This window comes from Dipodomys ordii, unplaced genomic scaffold (assembly GCF_000151885.1).
Source record: "Dipodomys ordii isolate 6190 unplaced genomic scaffold, Dord_2.0 Scaffold245, whole genome shotgun sequence".
Taxonomy (NCBI): Eukaryota; Metazoa; Chordata; class Mammalia; order Rodentia; family Heteromyidae; genus Dipodomys; species Dipodomys ordii.
This window is the reverse complement of record NW_012267461.1, coordinates 788,323-806,141: the sequence shown is the minus strand read 5'-3', so window position 1 is coordinate 806,141 and position 17,819 is coordinate 788,323. Positions and strand designations below refer to the sequence as shown.

The window sequence follows — 17,819 nt, the reverse complement described above, 5'->3', positions numbered from 1 at the left end:
GGGTAACAGGTGAGTTAAAGCCATTTTCTTTAGAGACCCCATTGTGCCTATTTGAGACTGACTCCATTCTAATCATAGTGAATGTAATTCACCTCACCCCTGTAGAACGAATAAAAATGAAGATGAGCACTTTTGTTTCTCTGATCTCTTATGCTATGTTTTGTAGGTGGTCTCTTGCCAACTATGAATACTTTGCACTGCAACATGCTGACAGTTCAAACTTCTATATCACAGAAAAGGTAGGCCAGTCACATTGTTTAATCTGGGATACTTACACTGAAGGACAGTACACAGAGTAAGGGGTTTCTTTCTTCTGTGTAGGGCCTAGCATGCTACATTTTAAATGTCTTTACTGTCCATAAAAATAGGGTCTATAAAAAAAAAAATCAGGGCTGGGAAGGTGGCTCAGTGGTAGAGCGCTTGCCTTGCATGCATGAGGCCCTGGGTTTGATTCCTTAGCACCACATAAGTAAAAAGAAAAAAAGCCGGAAGTGGCGCTGTGGCTCAAGTGGTAGAGCGCTAGCCTTGAGCTGAAGAGCTGAGGGAAAGTTCAGGTCCCATGACCGGACCCCAAGAAAAATAAAATCAATTTAAAACAGCAAAAAAACCCCTTCTACTACTTGTTATAAGAAATTAGTTAATCTATTCAAGAGTAAAGACTAAGTATGTTTCTGAATCCTGCTACCAAATTATATTTCCTTTTTAACAATTAAATATTGCTGGGTTAGAGAATTTACTTTATACTGGATGACTTAAGTTTGTTCTCTTGCCTCAGATTTTTTTTTTTTTTTTTTGTCGGTTGTGGGGCTTGAACTCTGGGCCTGGGTGCTGTCCCTCAGCTCTTCAGCTCAAGGCGAGCGCTCTACCACTTGAGCTACAGCGCCACTTCCGGTTTTCTAGTGGTTTATTGGAGATAGGAGTCTCACAGTCTTTCCTGCCCGGGCTGGCTTTGAACTGTGATCCTCAGATCTCAGCCTCCTGAGTAGCTAGGATTACAGGCGTGAGCCACCAGTACCCGGCTTGCCTCAGATTTTTATTTTCTCCTTAATTTGTTTCCCCTGGTCTTGGCCTAGGTGCTGTCTTTGAGTTTCTTTGGCTCAATGCTAATGCTCTACAAATTGAGCTGCAGCTCCCTTTCTGTTTTTTTGGTAGTTTATTGGAGGTAACACTCTCACTGACTTTACTGCCTGGGTTGGCTTTGAAATGTGATGTAACCAGGATTACAAGAGTGAGGTAGCAGCACTCAGTTTCCCCTGTGTTATTATTTGTTTAAATGCTTAGAACAGTGACAGGAAATCTTGTCACCTGTGGCACTTTGTAGTCACTTGCTTATGACTGTTGGAAACCAACTTTTTTCCTGGGTGATCTTCACACTCTTTAGAAAGCTTGAATGAGGAATGATTTGAGAAGACTATAAATGGACCTAGAAGCAAGGAAACTTAGTACTCAAAAGATCTCTGATGGGCAAAGGGGAATCTAGCATTCGCAGAGCACCTACTTAATGGGTACCAGGCGCATTGAGCCAAGCAAATTTATGTTTGTTTATTGATTTTTTTTTGTCGGTTGTGGGGCCTGAACTCTGGTCCTGAGTGCTGTCCCCCAGTTCTTCAGCTGTAGACCAGAACTCTATCACTTGAGTCTCAGTCCCACTTCCGGCTTTTTCTGCTTATGTGGTGCTGAGGAATTGAACCGAGGACCTCATGCATGCAAGGCAAACGCTCTACCACTGAGCCACCTTTCCAGCCCCTGTTTATTGATTTTTTGTTTCTCACAAGTTAATATAATGGATGAGAGGCCGGATCATTGAGATCACACAACTATACCAGTGTCACTTACTTGACTCAGCAGTCAAGAGTTGAGATTTGATTTTTGTGCTTCAAGGATTTTATGGAAATATCTAGAATGGATTAGCATTCAGCTCATATTTAGGACAAACTCACTGAAATGCAGAGGAGCCAGTACTGTATTTGTGGGTGATGACTATGTGGAGAGAGGAAGCCCCCAGGGAATGTCTTTGTAATATGGTAGCCTTCACTGGGAGGGATGTGAGTGCAAAGTACTCTGGGTAGCGGATGAATTAGGTAATCTAAGGCTTGGAAGGTGAGAACAGCAGAAAAAGATGTGACCCCTACTTGTGTTTTACCTTCTCCACCCTGAAGAGTGTGGGGGACATTTGATTAGCGTGTGGAAGGCTGGCCAGAGTCCTGGAAGTGCTTCTTAGCCATTGCTTTGTTCTTCCCAGATGCATACTAGAATGTTTGTAATTGATCATGTTTTTCTCTTTACCCTGATAGCTGGAAAGCTGAGAGTTAGAGAGAGGACTAGATTCCCTTGTTGCATTTAGGTTTGCTGTTGATTCATTCCATCTTCCTTTAGTTTCTTGGCTTTACTTTCCATTTGCACCACTTTCTCACTTGTTTTCACTAATTTTATACTACATCTTATTTGTGAGATAGAGGCTATAAATAAACTAAACTGAGATCAATTTTCAGTTAGTGACAGGACTATAATAATAGAATAACTAGTTCAGAGAATATATTACCTGTGTTGTTTGTGAAATATTTGTTTCACACACACAATCTTTGTAGTTTGACTTAGTTTTTATATTGAGTTGTGGTCAGATCAATCTTTCTTTTGACTGATGAATCCTGGCTTGCGTCCCCTTTCCCCTGCCTCCCCGCCCCATTGCCCTGTCTTCTGTCCTAGTAGTCTAGGGGCCTTAGTTTATCCTGGATTGCTAACTATGGGGTCCCCAGACTTCTGAACACAAGTATTACAGTCTAGATTTTCAAATCTCAGCCCCGGAGATTCTGAGTGAGCAGGCCTGTGCTCTAGGTTTAGACAGTGTTTATGTGGTAGGATTTTTAGTTTAGAGAATCTTCTAGGAAATTCTGTTGGAGGCAATCCAGACATTACTTAAAGAAAGTGTTTGCTCTGTGGTCTCTTTTCTGTGTAGCGGGGGGCCCCTGTGTACAAGGGATGGTGTACGCTGGTCAGAAGTTATCACCGAATTTGATTTTGGGGCATATATATGCATTCCCATTCATAACCTTTACTATCGCAACCCTAAATAAAATTCATACCTTCTTACGAAATCCAAACTACTGAGACGAAGCGAAAACATTCTTCTAAGGGATGTCATAGTTATTTTTTGTAAAATCCTGTTTTTTACTGAGAAATTATCTCAAGGCATTTGAACCTAGGGATTTGAACCTAGGGCTTGACACTTGATAGGCAGGTGCTATACCACTTGAACCATGTGCCCTGGGTCTAGCCTGAAAATTGTTTAGTTTGAAAGGGATAGACCATCTAAATGTGCTATCAGGTCTCAGCGGGAAGTAGCAGAGAGAGATTAGAGACTTGTGTTTCTAATTGTAAGCCTGTGTTTGTAAATAAAATGTCATCACTTCCTTTTCAGGTGTTCCTGGTTCTAGCTTTGTGTGTGTTTGTGTGTGACAAAGAGCTGGACTCACACAGAGCAGGAGAGGCTGGTAAATCTTGCCTCTGTGCAGTGGAAGCTGGGCTATCTTGTAGTATTCTGTAGGTTCATATAGGCTCTTGCAAATATTCCTGAAAATAGAGACCTCGTTCCATTCTTGAATTTCCTCCTTGCTGTCTTCTTGGTTACTTACTGACCAGTGAGTTGTTAGGCAATATTTGCATCACCACGGAAACCAGTGATTCATGGTTGAAACTTGCGTGTGCCATTAGTTACTGATTTTGACGCATATATGAGGTGGTTTCCCTCCTTCTGTTGGAGAAAAAATTGCTCTAGTTCCTCAAAGAGGTGATATTCTTCCACCTCATGGTTATTGATTCTCTTCAATTCTCTTCTAATATTGCCAGGAAGGCATCTCCCTTGCTTTTTTCATGTTATCGAAGCTCCTTTTCCAAAAGCCTTCATTTGTGTATCATGAACTGGAGCTTTTCAGTTCAATGAGAGAAATGGCATGTTAAGTAGCAGTCTACAGAAGTATAGATTGCAAGTAAAAGCCTCAGAGACCAGGAGCTGGTGGCTCATGCCTGTAATCCTAGCTATTCACAAGGAAAGGATCTGAAGATTGCAGTTCAAAGCCAGCCTGGACAGGAAACTTCATGAGATCCTTATCTCCAATTAACCATCAAAAAGCCAGAAGGGGAGCTGTAGCTCAAGTGGTAAAACACTAGTCTTGAGCAAAAAGGCTAAGGGACAGAGCTCAGGCCCTGAGTTCAAGTCCCAGGACTGACACACACACACACACACACACACAAACACACACGCGCGCGCACACGCACACGCACACGCGCGGAAGGTAAAATTTAGTTATGTGTAAGTTCAAGTTCTGTTCCAGAAGGTTACTTATTTGGGGGTGATATCTGAGGGAGAAAGGGAGAAAAGGGAGGGGAGGAGAAAGGGAGAGAGAGAGACAGACAGACAGACACAGAGAGAGAACAAAAGAGACACGTGTTTCTATAAAATTTGCTTTTTGAGTAAGAATTATAAGGAGAGAATGCTCCTTTGAGTCACATAGACTTGTGTTATGGTCACTGTAGCAGAGCAATGAGACAATGAGGTCACAGGTTATTCAGGTCAGAAGTGGGTGGGCCCTGCTGGTCTCTCCTGGAGATCCTCTGTACCACCATCTGGGCCCCATTTGTTTCTGTGGATTCCAGCTCAGGATAGCGATTGTCTCAGGAGATTAAATACAGAAGTTACTGGTTACCAGTTTCAGGGTATGATTTCTCGTGGGGTGGACACTATGTGTGTGGACATCCACACTCAGCAGAGATTCACAGAGCCTTTCACTTCCCTTCGTTCTACTGTCTAAGAGCACGTGTGAGTGTGTGCGTGTGTACACACATGTGTACTAATGCCATTCTTGTTTAGCACATGGGAAACTGCCTTGTTTTCTTTACCCTATTTGTGCAGATAGCTGGGTATCCCAGCATATAGGTCTCAGTGCAGGAAGCACTAGGAGGTTGCATACTTACAGTACTGGAGGCTTTGTGAGGACTGCAGAGCCTGAGAATGCCCAAAGTGCTCTCCATCTGACTGATAAATGCCTTCACTTGTCATGGTAGAGATCAGGTGAGCCTCATCCAGGTGCCCCCTGGAAAGCTGAGCTAGGAGCCTTTGGGAAGAAGTGGGGTCCTTTTGGGCTCACCCCCATTTTGCCTCCCCAACTCCTTTGGTCTACAGGTCCTCAGGCAGCCCTGGACCTTCTCAGAGTCATGGGGAGGACATGACTATGGGAAGCCTCTGCCTCCACCCCAGACATCATTGGGTGGGGTTTAGTTCAGTGCTTTGGTTGATTGAGCCTTAAATTAGCAGAGTAAAACAAACCTCCAGAAAGGATTGAAGTGTATAGATGAGGAGGGCGGAAGGCTGGTGCAGGAATTGTGAGTTCCTGTCTGTGCCTCCCTAGGAGAGGAACTTTGTGATTGGTCAGTTGTGCCCCTGACTGAAATCACTGTGTATAGATCTTTGTGACCTCCAATCACAGAGCCTTTCCTAGGACAGACATTTTAATTGGAGCAAACAAACCCAAGTCCAGGAAGTTTATAGCTTTCCCAGCTCTGAAATAGTTATCCTTTCTGCCACCAGTTGTAAAATTCTGGATCCTTTGGACAAGAAGTTGTTGTTGCTTCCTCAGTAAACCATACACCTCAGTCAGGTCATGCACAGTCAGACCTGCAGACTGGGCCAGTCCCTTCAGGCCTGGCTTTTGGCAGACAGAGGGGAGTGGAAGCAATGTGCTACAATCCTGGTCCTTCAGCATTTCTGGGTTTCCTGACTCTTAAGTGTTTCTATCATGGTTTCCTTCTGGTCCTCCTTCACCTCTTGACACTTCTGTGACTTCGGTCTCCTCTGAAACACATGCCCTTCTGCTGAATCCATTCTCTCATACTTGACCAAGCCTGACTTCTATTATCAATGCTTTAAGGCTGTCCTGTTGCCTGCTTGTGTGTCTGTACCCTTGCCTTTGTCAAACACGGGACTCTGCTAGTCAGCCTGCTTGTCTTGAACTTGGTGAGCTCCAGATGCATGGCTTCCAGAAGGAAATGGCCAGGCTGGGAGGAAATACCCATGCATGAATGCATTCAATACAAGCAACTCGATTGATTCCTTATGTGTGCCAGGCTCTGGGCTGAGCTCGGGGAAGAGTTCCAACTTTGCAACTGTCACAGACATTTTCCCTGTATTGCTGGATTACAGTGACAGTAAGTGGCACAAAAGGACACATGTGCATGTCCATCTTAACTGTGACTGGGGGGGGGACATTGAGGCATAGATGAGAAGCAAGGAGAAAGGATAAATGGAGCCTTTAAAGTCATCAGTTGATCAAGGCTAACACTCTACTTCTGGCTTTTTGTTAGTTAATTGGAGGTAAGAGTGTCTAGCTTGGAACCTGAATCCTCATATCTCAGCCTCCTGATTAGCTAGGATTATAGGTACATTATAGGCACTAGCATTCAACTAGGTAATAGTTTTGATTCTAAAGAAAAATGGGACCAAGTCACAGTCCTGAAATGTCTCCCTTTAAAAAACCTCTGACTTAGTTCTTTGATAGCTTGGCTTAGGGCTCTGGTAATACACTAATGTGAGGAAAAGTGTTTATTTCTTCCCACAGAGATATCTTCTTGATGAAGTGTTTTGCTCAAATGATACAATGTTAATAAATAGTTATCTAACTTATATCTAATTATAACTTCTTTACTTCTAACTTAGGATAAAGTTAGCCCTGATTTTAAATACCAAATGCTTCTAACATAGTCACAGAAAAATAAGTTAAAAATGTCTGTCATGTTTTCAGATAGATCTGGTCAAGGCTATAAAGGAGGAACAATTTATTTGCCCAGATTTGACAAGTTCCTATGTGCTGGGATGAGAAAGAGAATTTAGGACACATTCTCCCTACCTAGAGTTTTGAGTCTAGGGGTTGATTCATTGGTACTGCTGATTACTGAAGGCATCAGGATTGGCGAGATTATTGGGGCTATGGTTTTCAAATCATTTAGGTTTCTAATTTGACCAGTCTGATTATACATATATTGAAAAATCTTCAGAATAGTCTTTAAACTCTTATTAAAGCAGGGTTGTTGAGACAGAATTCACACATCTTTTAATCTAGCCAGGTAGAGTATACACTGGTGGCTATTCATTTTTCTTTTATCTTTTTTGATGGTGCTGGAATTTGAACTCCGCTTGGTAATAAGCAAGTGTTCTCTTACTTGAGTCATGCTCCTAGCCCTTTTTTCCTTTATTTATTTTCTCAGTAGGCTCTCACTTTTTGGCAAGGGCTTACCTGGACCACACATTTATACTTAGCCAAGCATCCCACACCACCCTGCACAGCTTTTTATTGGTAGAGTTGGGGGGGTGGCTCAAGCTGGCCTTGAACTTTGAGTCTCTCAATTAGTTTCCAGAGTACCTGAGATTACAGAGGATGAATGTTAGCCATTGTTTCTAATGTGTTTTCAGTTTCTGCAGTGCTTTATTTATTAATGATATTTTTACCAGTGTATTTCTTTATCTTCTAAGCACTAGCTCTCAGACTTAAAAGTAGAATGAGATCCCATTCAGGCCTCTAAGCCCAGTGATGAGACATTTTAGGGGGTGTGGGCGGGGGTGGGTGTGTTTGAAGCCTTCTGGCAGGAGTTGTGACCAGCCTCTGGTTCTTTCCTCCAGTTCCTGCAGGAAGTGAACAGCCACATTGTGCTTCCTCACTGGATTCTAGGCACACTCTTCCTTTTTACTTCCTGAGCTGGGGACTCATTGTGATTGGTGTCCACTGTTGTAGGGAGACTGGAGCCTTCTTACTTAGGGTGGACATCACTGTCTAGCCCCAGTGAATCTCTTCAGGTTTATTCTCTGTTCACCTCAGCTTTCTCCAACCATGTTAATATTCTCCAAGTACACTTGCTTTGTCTCCCTGGTGTAGCTTTCCTAACTTGGAATTCAGTTCCACCTCCCTTCCTTCTTCCTCTCCTGTTCCATTTCAGACTAGGTACAGAGGATAAAGAGACAACAGACAGGAAAATAACCACATTTCAGGACAGCCATCTCCCTTTCCTGTCTTAGTCTATTTTCTCCTGCTTAAGCAGGAGACCACAACTTCTGAATCATTTGCTTTTTGGAGGTCGGAGACTAGGAGGGTCAAGGTCAGGAGACCACATGTTTCAAGTGAGGGCTTTCTTGTTGAAGCAGTCATAGAAGTAGATGGAATTGCAGGAAAGCGCATACAAGAAAAGGCTAGATTAGGGTGAACTGGCTTTTCCAGGAAGCCACTCACTCCACTACCTATGTGCACAGCCACTCCTGTTGTACCAACCTCCAGCACCCCTCAGATCAGGTCTCTGCACCTCATCATCCTGCTTTGGACCCCACCTTCCTGCCCCAGTCTGTTATTTGCAGATTGTATTTCCCACATAGGATCTTTGGGGAACACATTCAAACCATAGTATCCCTTTGGATCCTAGGTTGGCTAGATTACCAGAAACCTTGCCTTTTTGTACTTGAATTAGCTTTGCTCCAATTTGGCAATTATTTTTTTAAATTTAGCATCTGCTAGATCTCTACCACTTTTCTCCGAGTCTGTGGAAATCATTGTTTTTTTTTAGTCTTTTGTCTCTGGGGTTCCTGGTTAACTTAGCAGGACACACATGTCTTCATTATTATGCTGAATTACTGTGTCACTGTGTGATTTGTATTTTGTCCTCAATAGGATTCTGCATGATGATTGAAAAATAAAACAAAATAAGAAGATATGACTTAAGTGGTAGAGTGGTAGCTTTGAGCACAAAAATCTCAGGGAAAGGGCCTAGGCCCTGAGTTCAGGCCTAGGACCAACACACACACACACACACACACACACATACACAGACACACACACACACACACACACGCATGCGCGCCTAGGACCAACACACACACACACACACAATACAACAATAACAATAAAATAAAACAGTAACCACAATGAAAAACAACCCTATATGTTCCTCCCTAATGTCTTACTTGGTTCCTTGTACATGCTATGTATGTGTTCAAAGATTATTGGTTGCATGCCTTGCCATTTCTTTGTAAGATAAAAAAGCACAATCAATTGCTTAATCAATTCTGATTGATGGTTAATTCAGTTATCATTCTCATTTGCACAGTGGAGGAGTTGGGGAGCAAGCAAATCCATCTTAGGATTCCTCTTACATCCTAAATCAGTGCTTGGGAGTTAGTTTGCCTTTAGTTCTCCCAACTGATGAAAAAAATTAACAGAAAAAATAAATACATTAGGATTCATGAACATATAAAATCTGTGCTGGACCAAATTGTGATTGGGGGAGAGAGAATTTCCTCCCAACTTCTGTGCTTGCACAATTCTGTGAAAGTGAGTTTTTCTCTCTTTCACCCTGGGCTAGGGTCCATTAGTATTCGTGTGGCTTACCTTCCTTCAGTTCTTGATTTCACATAGTGGGCTCTGAGAATCAGTAGACACAGAGAAACAGATTTGTGAGTTTACAAAAATACTTCAGACTTTCCACCAAGGAAAATGTAGGCACTGGCTTAGAAACCTTGATTGTATTCCCCCTGACCCCTAAGACTGTTGAAGAGAAATGTTCTAATTGCCTTACTTATATAACTGTAACCCCTCTGTACATCACCTTTACAATAAAATAAAATTTTGGAAAAGGTACTCTATTCACCGGACACATTTTCCAATGACTAAGAAACAACTGGACTTGTACGTGGGTTTGGAAGGGCACAAATTCAGATGAGCAACCATTTTCCAAACAGGAAAGACACTGAGATAAGTCACTACAACCTACATTGGCATTTTTCTTATCAGAAATTCAAAAGATATTTAGTAGTATGTAATCTTTCAAAAGATACTGGATTTTCCCCAGCCAAGGGCAGGATAATGAGTCGTTGGCTTCTGGTTCTCAGAGCGTGCCCAGGATAGAATGGTACATATTTCTTCTAGGCTTCCTTTACTCAGTCTTAATCCATCAAGTACACTTTGTGAAAATCGAACACATGCATGCACATGTGCACATGTGTGTGCACGTGCCCCCCTTCAATTGTCCTGACTTCCCCAGGTGCTATTCAGCCCTGACATTGGCCTTCAGCTGCCATTCCCTATCCCATCCATGCCACCCTACCATTATCCTGCTGAAGCTGCTTGTAGTGACTCAAACTGGCAGTGGACTTTCTGAAGTCTCTGAAAACATTTCCAGAATTTTCTAATTAGAGTTTGAGGAAGGGATGGAGGCTATCATTTTCGTTGGGTGTTTTTGCTTCAGAGAGGAGTTGGAAGCCTATGTGCTTATTTCAGAGTGAAGCTAGAAGATAGACATCAGTTGAGGGGGGAGAAGAAGGGCAGTGACCGCCACCAGCATTACTCAGATGTCGGTGGGTTTTATGACATGTTATTTAATGTTGACCACTGACTGTTGGGTACAAGCTATAACAGGATGATTACACAGGCAGCTGACTTTTCTTGGTTGGGCTCCCTTGCTAGTGTTTGGTAAGATAGGGCTGCTTCTAGAATTGCAGGCAAAGATAAATGCCAGAGGTCATGATAATTCCATGTTCTCCAGTTCAGCTATTAAACCAATGAATACATTGACTCAGCTACTAAAACATTTTAACTGTATGAGGCTCAGGATGCATAAAGAGTGACACGTAGGCTGCTCTCAAAGACAGGCCCTTGTTTCCCTGCAATGATGCTAGCAACTAACAAGGGGGGAGGGGGAACAAAAAGTTGCTATCAGTATACAAGATTAGTTTCAAGCTTGGCTCTGCTACTCCTCACAAATGTTTAGAAACTTACTTGCAAATCTTCAAAGCGCAATTCTGGCCATTTTTATGCTTTGTTGTATTTTTTTTAAAGGAACTGTTAGACTCTGCTTTTCAAAGTTTTGGACTAATGACACAATGTGTACATTGTGAGTGTGTACACATGTGCACATATGTGTGTGTATAGGGTGAAGATTATGTGTAGGGTAAAGATTAAAGATTCATGAAACTATTGTTGTAGATATTTTTAGTCTGTATTCTGTTTTACTCTCTGTTTTAACAATGTGTGTTAGAACCCATCATGGTTTGATGAAGGGTAAAGGATGTCTTTCTAGTTTGAAAAGAATTACTCTGCTCCTCAAGGTCAAAAACACATGTAGATCTTCTCTCCTTTGTCCTTCAGTTGTCCTACAATAATCATTTAATGGCTAGTACAACACCCCAGGTCAGACACAAGAGACAGACATGAGAAAAAAAATCCTAAAGGAAGAGGAGGGATGAAAGAAAGGTAATCAGTTAGGTGGATGGAGTGAGGAGAGAGCCAAGGGTGGAGATGTTGCTCCACCTTGAAAAGAGGTCCTGTATGTCCATGACTGTGCAGACAGGTACTCTGCCACTTAAGCCATGCTTCTCATCCCTTTTGTTCTAGTTACTTCTAGCATAAGGCCTCTCTTTTGGCCTGGGCCAGCCTGGGCCATGATCCTCCTGTTTATACTTCCCATAGTAGATGGGGTGACAAGCATGCACCAACACACCAGATTTTTCTGTTGAGATAGAATCTTATTTTCCCAGACTGCCAAAAATGCTATCCTCCTGATCTATGCCTCCAGCATAGCTAGGATCACGGGAGTGAGATACTGGTGCCTAGCTTGATGAATATGATTCTCATGAATGTTTGATAGGTTTTATACATAGGTACATATCCATCGATAATATATAGAATTGTTTGGGCTTTCAAATTTATATCATTAGCCAGATGCTGGTGCTGTAATCCTCGCTACTCAGGAAGCTGAGATCTGAGGATCCTATTCTGAAGCCAGCCCCTAGAGGATAGTCTGTGAAACTCTTATCTCTAGTTAACCACCAGAAAACACAGCAGTAGAGCTGGAACAGTGCCCAGGCCCTGAGTTCAAGCCCCACAACAGATGAGAGAGACAGAGAGATTCAGACAGAGAGAGGGGGAGGAGGGATTTACATAATCGGTAGCCTAATGTAGGAAACCCTTTGTAATGTGATTTTTTTCCCCTCTGAGAACTATTTTGGAGATGGATTTGTGTGGTGTCCCCATGGCATGATTAACCCATTTTCTTACAGCTAATCCCTTGTTTTCTTAACTTTGTCATTTCAATAATGCTGTGTTGTGTGTGTGTGTGTGTGCTTGTACATATTGTAGAATGTAATCTAGAATAGATGTGAAAAGCCTTGCTGGAGACGTGACACCCATCACCTCTTGGGTGGACACTGCCCTTCCCTGCCAGCTTCAGAGCCTCCCACAGCGGGCAGGGCATTTAGATGCCTGCATGTCGTGTGGGTATGGCTGATCTTTGCACCTGGGCAGGGCTGCCACTGGCTTCTCTTGGCTGCCGTCTGTCTTTTTCCAGTCACAGAGGTGGAGCATCTTTTCCTGTGCTTACTTCCTCTTCAGCTTTCCCTTCCGAGCCAGGCTACTTGTGCAATCTCAGTTTAATTGTGCAGAGGCCTCCTCTGTGCTTGCAGATTTGCAGGATGGATTCATGGGAGGTGGACATATATTTGTTGTTGTATGTATTGCCACACGGGCCATAGCTGTTTTATTAAGAAGTATTTTTCAATGGTGGCTCTCATGAAGACGTTTTAATATGATCAGACATCCTAATTGAATTAGCTAGTTCCCTTCCCTTCCCTCCTCCCCTCTCCTTAGACCTTCCTTCTCTTCTCTTCCTTTTCTTTCTCCTCCTCTTCCATCTTCTCTTCAGTCTCCTCCTCTTGGTCCTCTTCCTCCTCCTCCTCCTCCTCCTCCTTTTATTCTGCCAGTACCAAGATTTGAACTTAGCCTTGTACTTGCTCCACTTATTTGCTCATGGCAGATGCTCTACCATTTGAGCCATACCTCTAACCTGGTTTTTTTTTTGCTGGTTAATTGGAGACAGAGTCTCGCAGACTTTTCTGCTCAGGCTGACTTCAAACTTGGTTTCTCTAGATTGTCTCCTGAATAGCTGGCAACCCAGGCATGAGCTCTTGGTATCCAGCTGCATTTTTGTTCCATACTGATTTCTTTTTTTAAAAAAATAAGTTTTTTATTGTGAAAATACTGTACAGAGGGGTTACAATTACATGAGCAAGGTAATGAGTACATTTCTTATCAAGCGTTGTTGCCTCCTCCTTTGTTTTTCCCTTATCATCCCTTCCCTCCCATCTCCACAACTACACTCCCCCCCTCCCATACTGATTTCTTTCCTTTGGACTCAGACTCAGTACGGAATTGCTGGACCAGATGGTAACTCCATTTCTAGCGTTATGAGGAACATTTAAACTGTTGTCCCAAATGTCTGTAGTAATACTGCATTCTCACTACTTGTGTCTAGCTTCCTCTTTCTGTGAAACCTCATCAGGATTTGTTGTTGTTATTTGTCTTTTTGCAATAGCCATCATGACTGGTAAGATAGTACCTCATTATGATCTAGATTTGCATGTGGTTTCTCAACACTTTTGAAAGTATTGGTTGTTTAACTCTCTTCTCACAGATAGTGTGCTTGCTACCCACTTATTGGATTGCATTTTCTCTTCTGGCAAAAGGAAGGGAAAGAGAAAAGGTAGAACAGTGGGATTCAAGTGGCAGTCCATCTATTTACTACCCTGTACTGTTGAGTTGGTTCCCTTCCGGCTGAGAGTCTAGACCTTGTTTTCTGAAGGGCCCTGTCCAGTCTCTCATACAGGGACCCTTCTTCTTGGGACTCTGAAGGTGGATTTCTGAGTGTGGTTCTGGACTTTGAGCCTCAGATGTTGGGAGCTGCCCCAGCAGGAGTCAGCTGATGGCTCATTACACTTGAGACTCATCTCACACACATAGTCTGATAGTGGAACTTGAGCAATGTTCTCGCTTCTCTCTCTTAAAAGATGTGTAGAGACACATGCACCTTGGAATAATCATGAAGTAGACAGGGAGGGAAAGGAAAGATAGTTTGAGATTTGTTTGTAGATGGGAAGAGAAAGGGCAATTCTATTCTTTTTTAAAAATTATTTTATTTGAAAATGCTAAAAACAGTACATTTCTTTTTCGACATTGTCAGCTCTCCCTGTCTGTTTTTCCTTCCCATCCCCACCCACAAGTTGTATAGTTCATTTTCAACAGAGTGTCTAGAGAGTAAGTATCATTGCTGCATTTGTTCATCCTTTGTCCCTCCATTTCTTTGCCTCCCCTTATACTCCAAAGACATATAAAAGAACGAACAGAACAAAAAGAAAAGAAAACAAAAACAGCAGAAAAGAAAAAAAACACTCTTGTTTTCATATCCTAAAGTTAATTTCAATAAATATTATTTTATATGACCAGATGCACATAGGCATTATACCTTTCTTTTCCTCTCCAGAGTGTCCCCTTTGGTCTCACTGTGTGTACATGCCTAGAGACCTGTATAATATATTATGCACCAGTGTAATTTAGATCCAGCTTCTGCATATGAGAAAATAATGTGCTGTTTGTCTCTCTGAGCTTGGCTTACTTCACTTAACATGATTTGTTCTAGGTGCATCCATTTCCCTGCAAATGACATAATACTGTTCTTTCTAACAGCTGTGTACAATTCCATTGTGTATAGGGATTACGTTTTTTGGATCCCCTCATCTATTGTAGGGCATTTGGGCTGTTTCTACACTTGGCTATTGCGAATCGTACAGCAATAAACATGGCTGTGTAGGTGTCTTTAGGGTATTCTGGCTTATGGTGTTCTGGATAGATGCTCAGGAGTGGTATTGCTGGGTTGTAGAGAAGATCTATATTTAATTTTTTGAGGAACCTCCAGACTTCCATCCAGAGTGGTTACATTTCTACCAATAGCAATAAGGTTCCTTTCCCCCCACATGTCCTCTCCCATTTGTTGTTTGAATTCATGATGTTGGCCAGTCTACCTGGGGTGAATGTCAGAGTTGTTTTGATTTGATCTGCATTTCCTTTATGACCAGGGGTGTTGAGCATTTCCTCATGTGTTTCTTTACCATTCTTACCTCTTCTTCTGAGAAGTGTCTTCTTAGCGCCTTTGCCCATTTAGTGCGTGGTTTATTAGCTTTGGGAGGAGTTAGTTTCTTGAGCTCCTTGTATATATAGTATATTAAGCATTTGTCTGATGTACTGCTGTTAAAGATCTTCTCCCAGTCTGTTGTCTGTTTTTCTAGCTTAGTAACTGTGTCCTTTGCTGTGCAGAAAGTTTTTAGTTTGGTGTAGTCCCATTTGTCAAGTCTCTCTCCTATCTGCTGTGCCCCTGGGACTCTTTCCAAAAATTGTTTCTGCCTATGTCTATGAGTTCCAGTGTTTCTTCTACTCCTTCTTGCAGTAATTTCAAAGTTTCAGTTGATCCACTTTGAGTTGATATTTGTGCATGGTGACAATTAGGGACTCATTTTTAGTTTTTTTTGCATATGGATGCCTAGTTTTCCCAACAGCAATTATTGAAAAGTCTATCTTTTTCCACTCTATATTTTTTGGCTCCCTTATCAAATATCAGATAACTGTAAGTATATGGTTTTATTTCTGGTTATTTCTGTTCTTGAAGATGTAAGTGGCCTCTTAGCTTCAGTGTGTAATATATTTTGATTATTTTTCCAGGCTCCACTAGGATTAAAACACCTATTCCATTCATTTGAAAGCATTGGTTGACTGCTCTAGGCACTGGTGCTGAACAAAAGATGATGTCCACTATTCTGTGTGTGTGTGTGTGTGTGTGTGTGTGTACTGGCACTTGAACTCAGGCCCCCACACTCTCACTTGTTTATTCACACAAAGCTGACTCTTTACCACTTGAGCCACACCTCCACTTTATAACATTTTGCTGTTTACTTGGAGATAAGATTTGGATTTGTTTGTACTGATTGGCTTTGAAACTCAGTCCTCAGATCTCAGGCTCCTGAATAATTAGGATTATGTGCATGAGCCACTGGTGCCTGGCTAATGGCCACTCTCTTTTGAATAAATATTCTGGTGAGTGTGGAAAAAGACAGGACATTTTTAGAAAATGATGAACAAAATATTTGTTTATTTGTTTGTTTATTGGGTGCTGGTGCCTGTTTGGGGACTTGAACTGAGGACCTAGACACTGTCCCAGAGCTTTTTTGCCCAAGGCTAGTGCTCTACCACTTGAGTTCCAGCTCCACTTCATCTCTTTGGTGATTCTTGGAGAGAAGAGTTTCGTGTACTTTCCTGCCTGGTTTTGAACCTAGCCCACAGATCTCAGCCTCCTGAGTATCTAGGGATTACAGGTGTGAGCCACAGGCACCTGGCGAGGTATTTATTTTTTAAAAGTGAGTAACATGATAAAGCTACAGAATCACAGTATGGTGGCTGTTACTATTTTGGTTCATTCTGAAAGGCTGGCCTGGAATATCGTTTTAAGAATGGGCTAGAAATATGATCTGGCTGGATTCAGGTTTATAATCAGCTGGATAGAAACAAATAAGGCCATTGGCAGAGGGATCTGACAGCCAAACTGGAGCTGTAAGGGGCTTAGGCTTCCAACCATGTGAATCCCCACAAACTAGTCAGGAGTGCTATTGAAGGTCAGTGTCAATGTCAAGGCTGTGCATCCATACATTTTATCTTTTTTCCCTGAGACTATCTGCAGTTCCATGCAAGGCCCTGGCTGTCCATCCTGGCTGAGGAGCCAGATCCTAACATTCCCAGGAAGGGGACAGCTTGTGCCATCCCTGAAGTGTGACAAAGTACCCTGTGTGATAGAACGAAGGACAGGACAGTGAGCTGGGTGGGAGAAGGCTCCAGAGAGACCTTGGCCACGGCCACCCCAGTCTGAGTTTCTAAACCATGAGAGGAATGTGGGTTTTTTTGTAACTGTGATGAAAGGCCATTGTTGTAACATCTTGTCCTTGAACTTGAATAGAGTTGCAGTTGTATGAAAATCTTACTATGGCAAGAAACCGTGACAATATAAGTAGTATCTGTGCCCCTATGTCACTGAGAGAGATGAGAGATATTTGCTGCTTTCATTACAGTTAACCTTAAAATGTGACTTGTTTTTTCAAGGTATCTTTCAGTAATCTACAGAGCTTTCTAGTCAACATATAGGTTTATGAGTACAATGCATCTTGATCAGTGGCTCCCTATCTATTGTTTTCCCCTTTCTCCCCATCTTTCCTAGCCCTGTTCATCCCTTCCAGGTACCTGGTTCCATTTTCACATCTCAAATGTCATTTATGACCATTACATTTGATGAGGGATCATGCTGATTACTAGAATTCCTAACAAATCTTGTTATTTATTCTTGTTTATTAATGAAGAAGTCAGCAACAACAGCCTTGAACCACATCTGAGGTGCCACCTGTTTCTGCATATTAAGTGCCCTGGAATGCGGCCATATCCATTCATCCATGTGTCACTGTTGTAGCTGATCCCTCCTGTCCCAGTACACTTAAAATACTGTCTGGCTCACGCAGAAGACATTGTCTCAGTCCTGCATTGATTGTATATCACTATGAACCCGATTAAAATATTGGGATGGCTCTTTGGTTTCTTAGCAAGCATCCACATTTTATTTTATGTACTTACAAACATTTTGAGAAGAGAACCAGAGATTTCAACAGATTCCCTAAACACCCGGGACCAGAAAGGGAAAAGCAAAGAGAACCCTAAAAGTCTACTATCTCAGGCCTGGACATCATCAAGTATGCCTCCCTGGTCTTCTTCCTCAGTCAGACATTCTCTTTCTCAACCTGGGGCAGATTTTCCTCTTGTGTGGCTGCAGAATCTGCCTCTTCTTATGAGTGATAATTGGGCCTTTGCATATTTCATGAGCATGTCAAGCAGAGCCCTTATTTGCACTGTCTAGTTTAATCCCCACGG

The 17,819-nt window shown here is 42.3% G+C and overlaps 1 protein-coding gene across 1 annotated transcript in view; it reads left to right on the top strand.

Moving 5' to 3' along the window:
• Window positions 1–17,819, top strand: part of Elmo1 (engulfment and cell motility 1) — a 418,449-nt gene that overhangs the window by 50,640 nt on the left and 349,990 nt on the right. Inside the window, 1 exon segment of the mRNA XM_013036055.1 lies at window positions 167–239. Coding sequence (XP_012891509.1) covers window positions 167–239 — 73 coding nt within the window.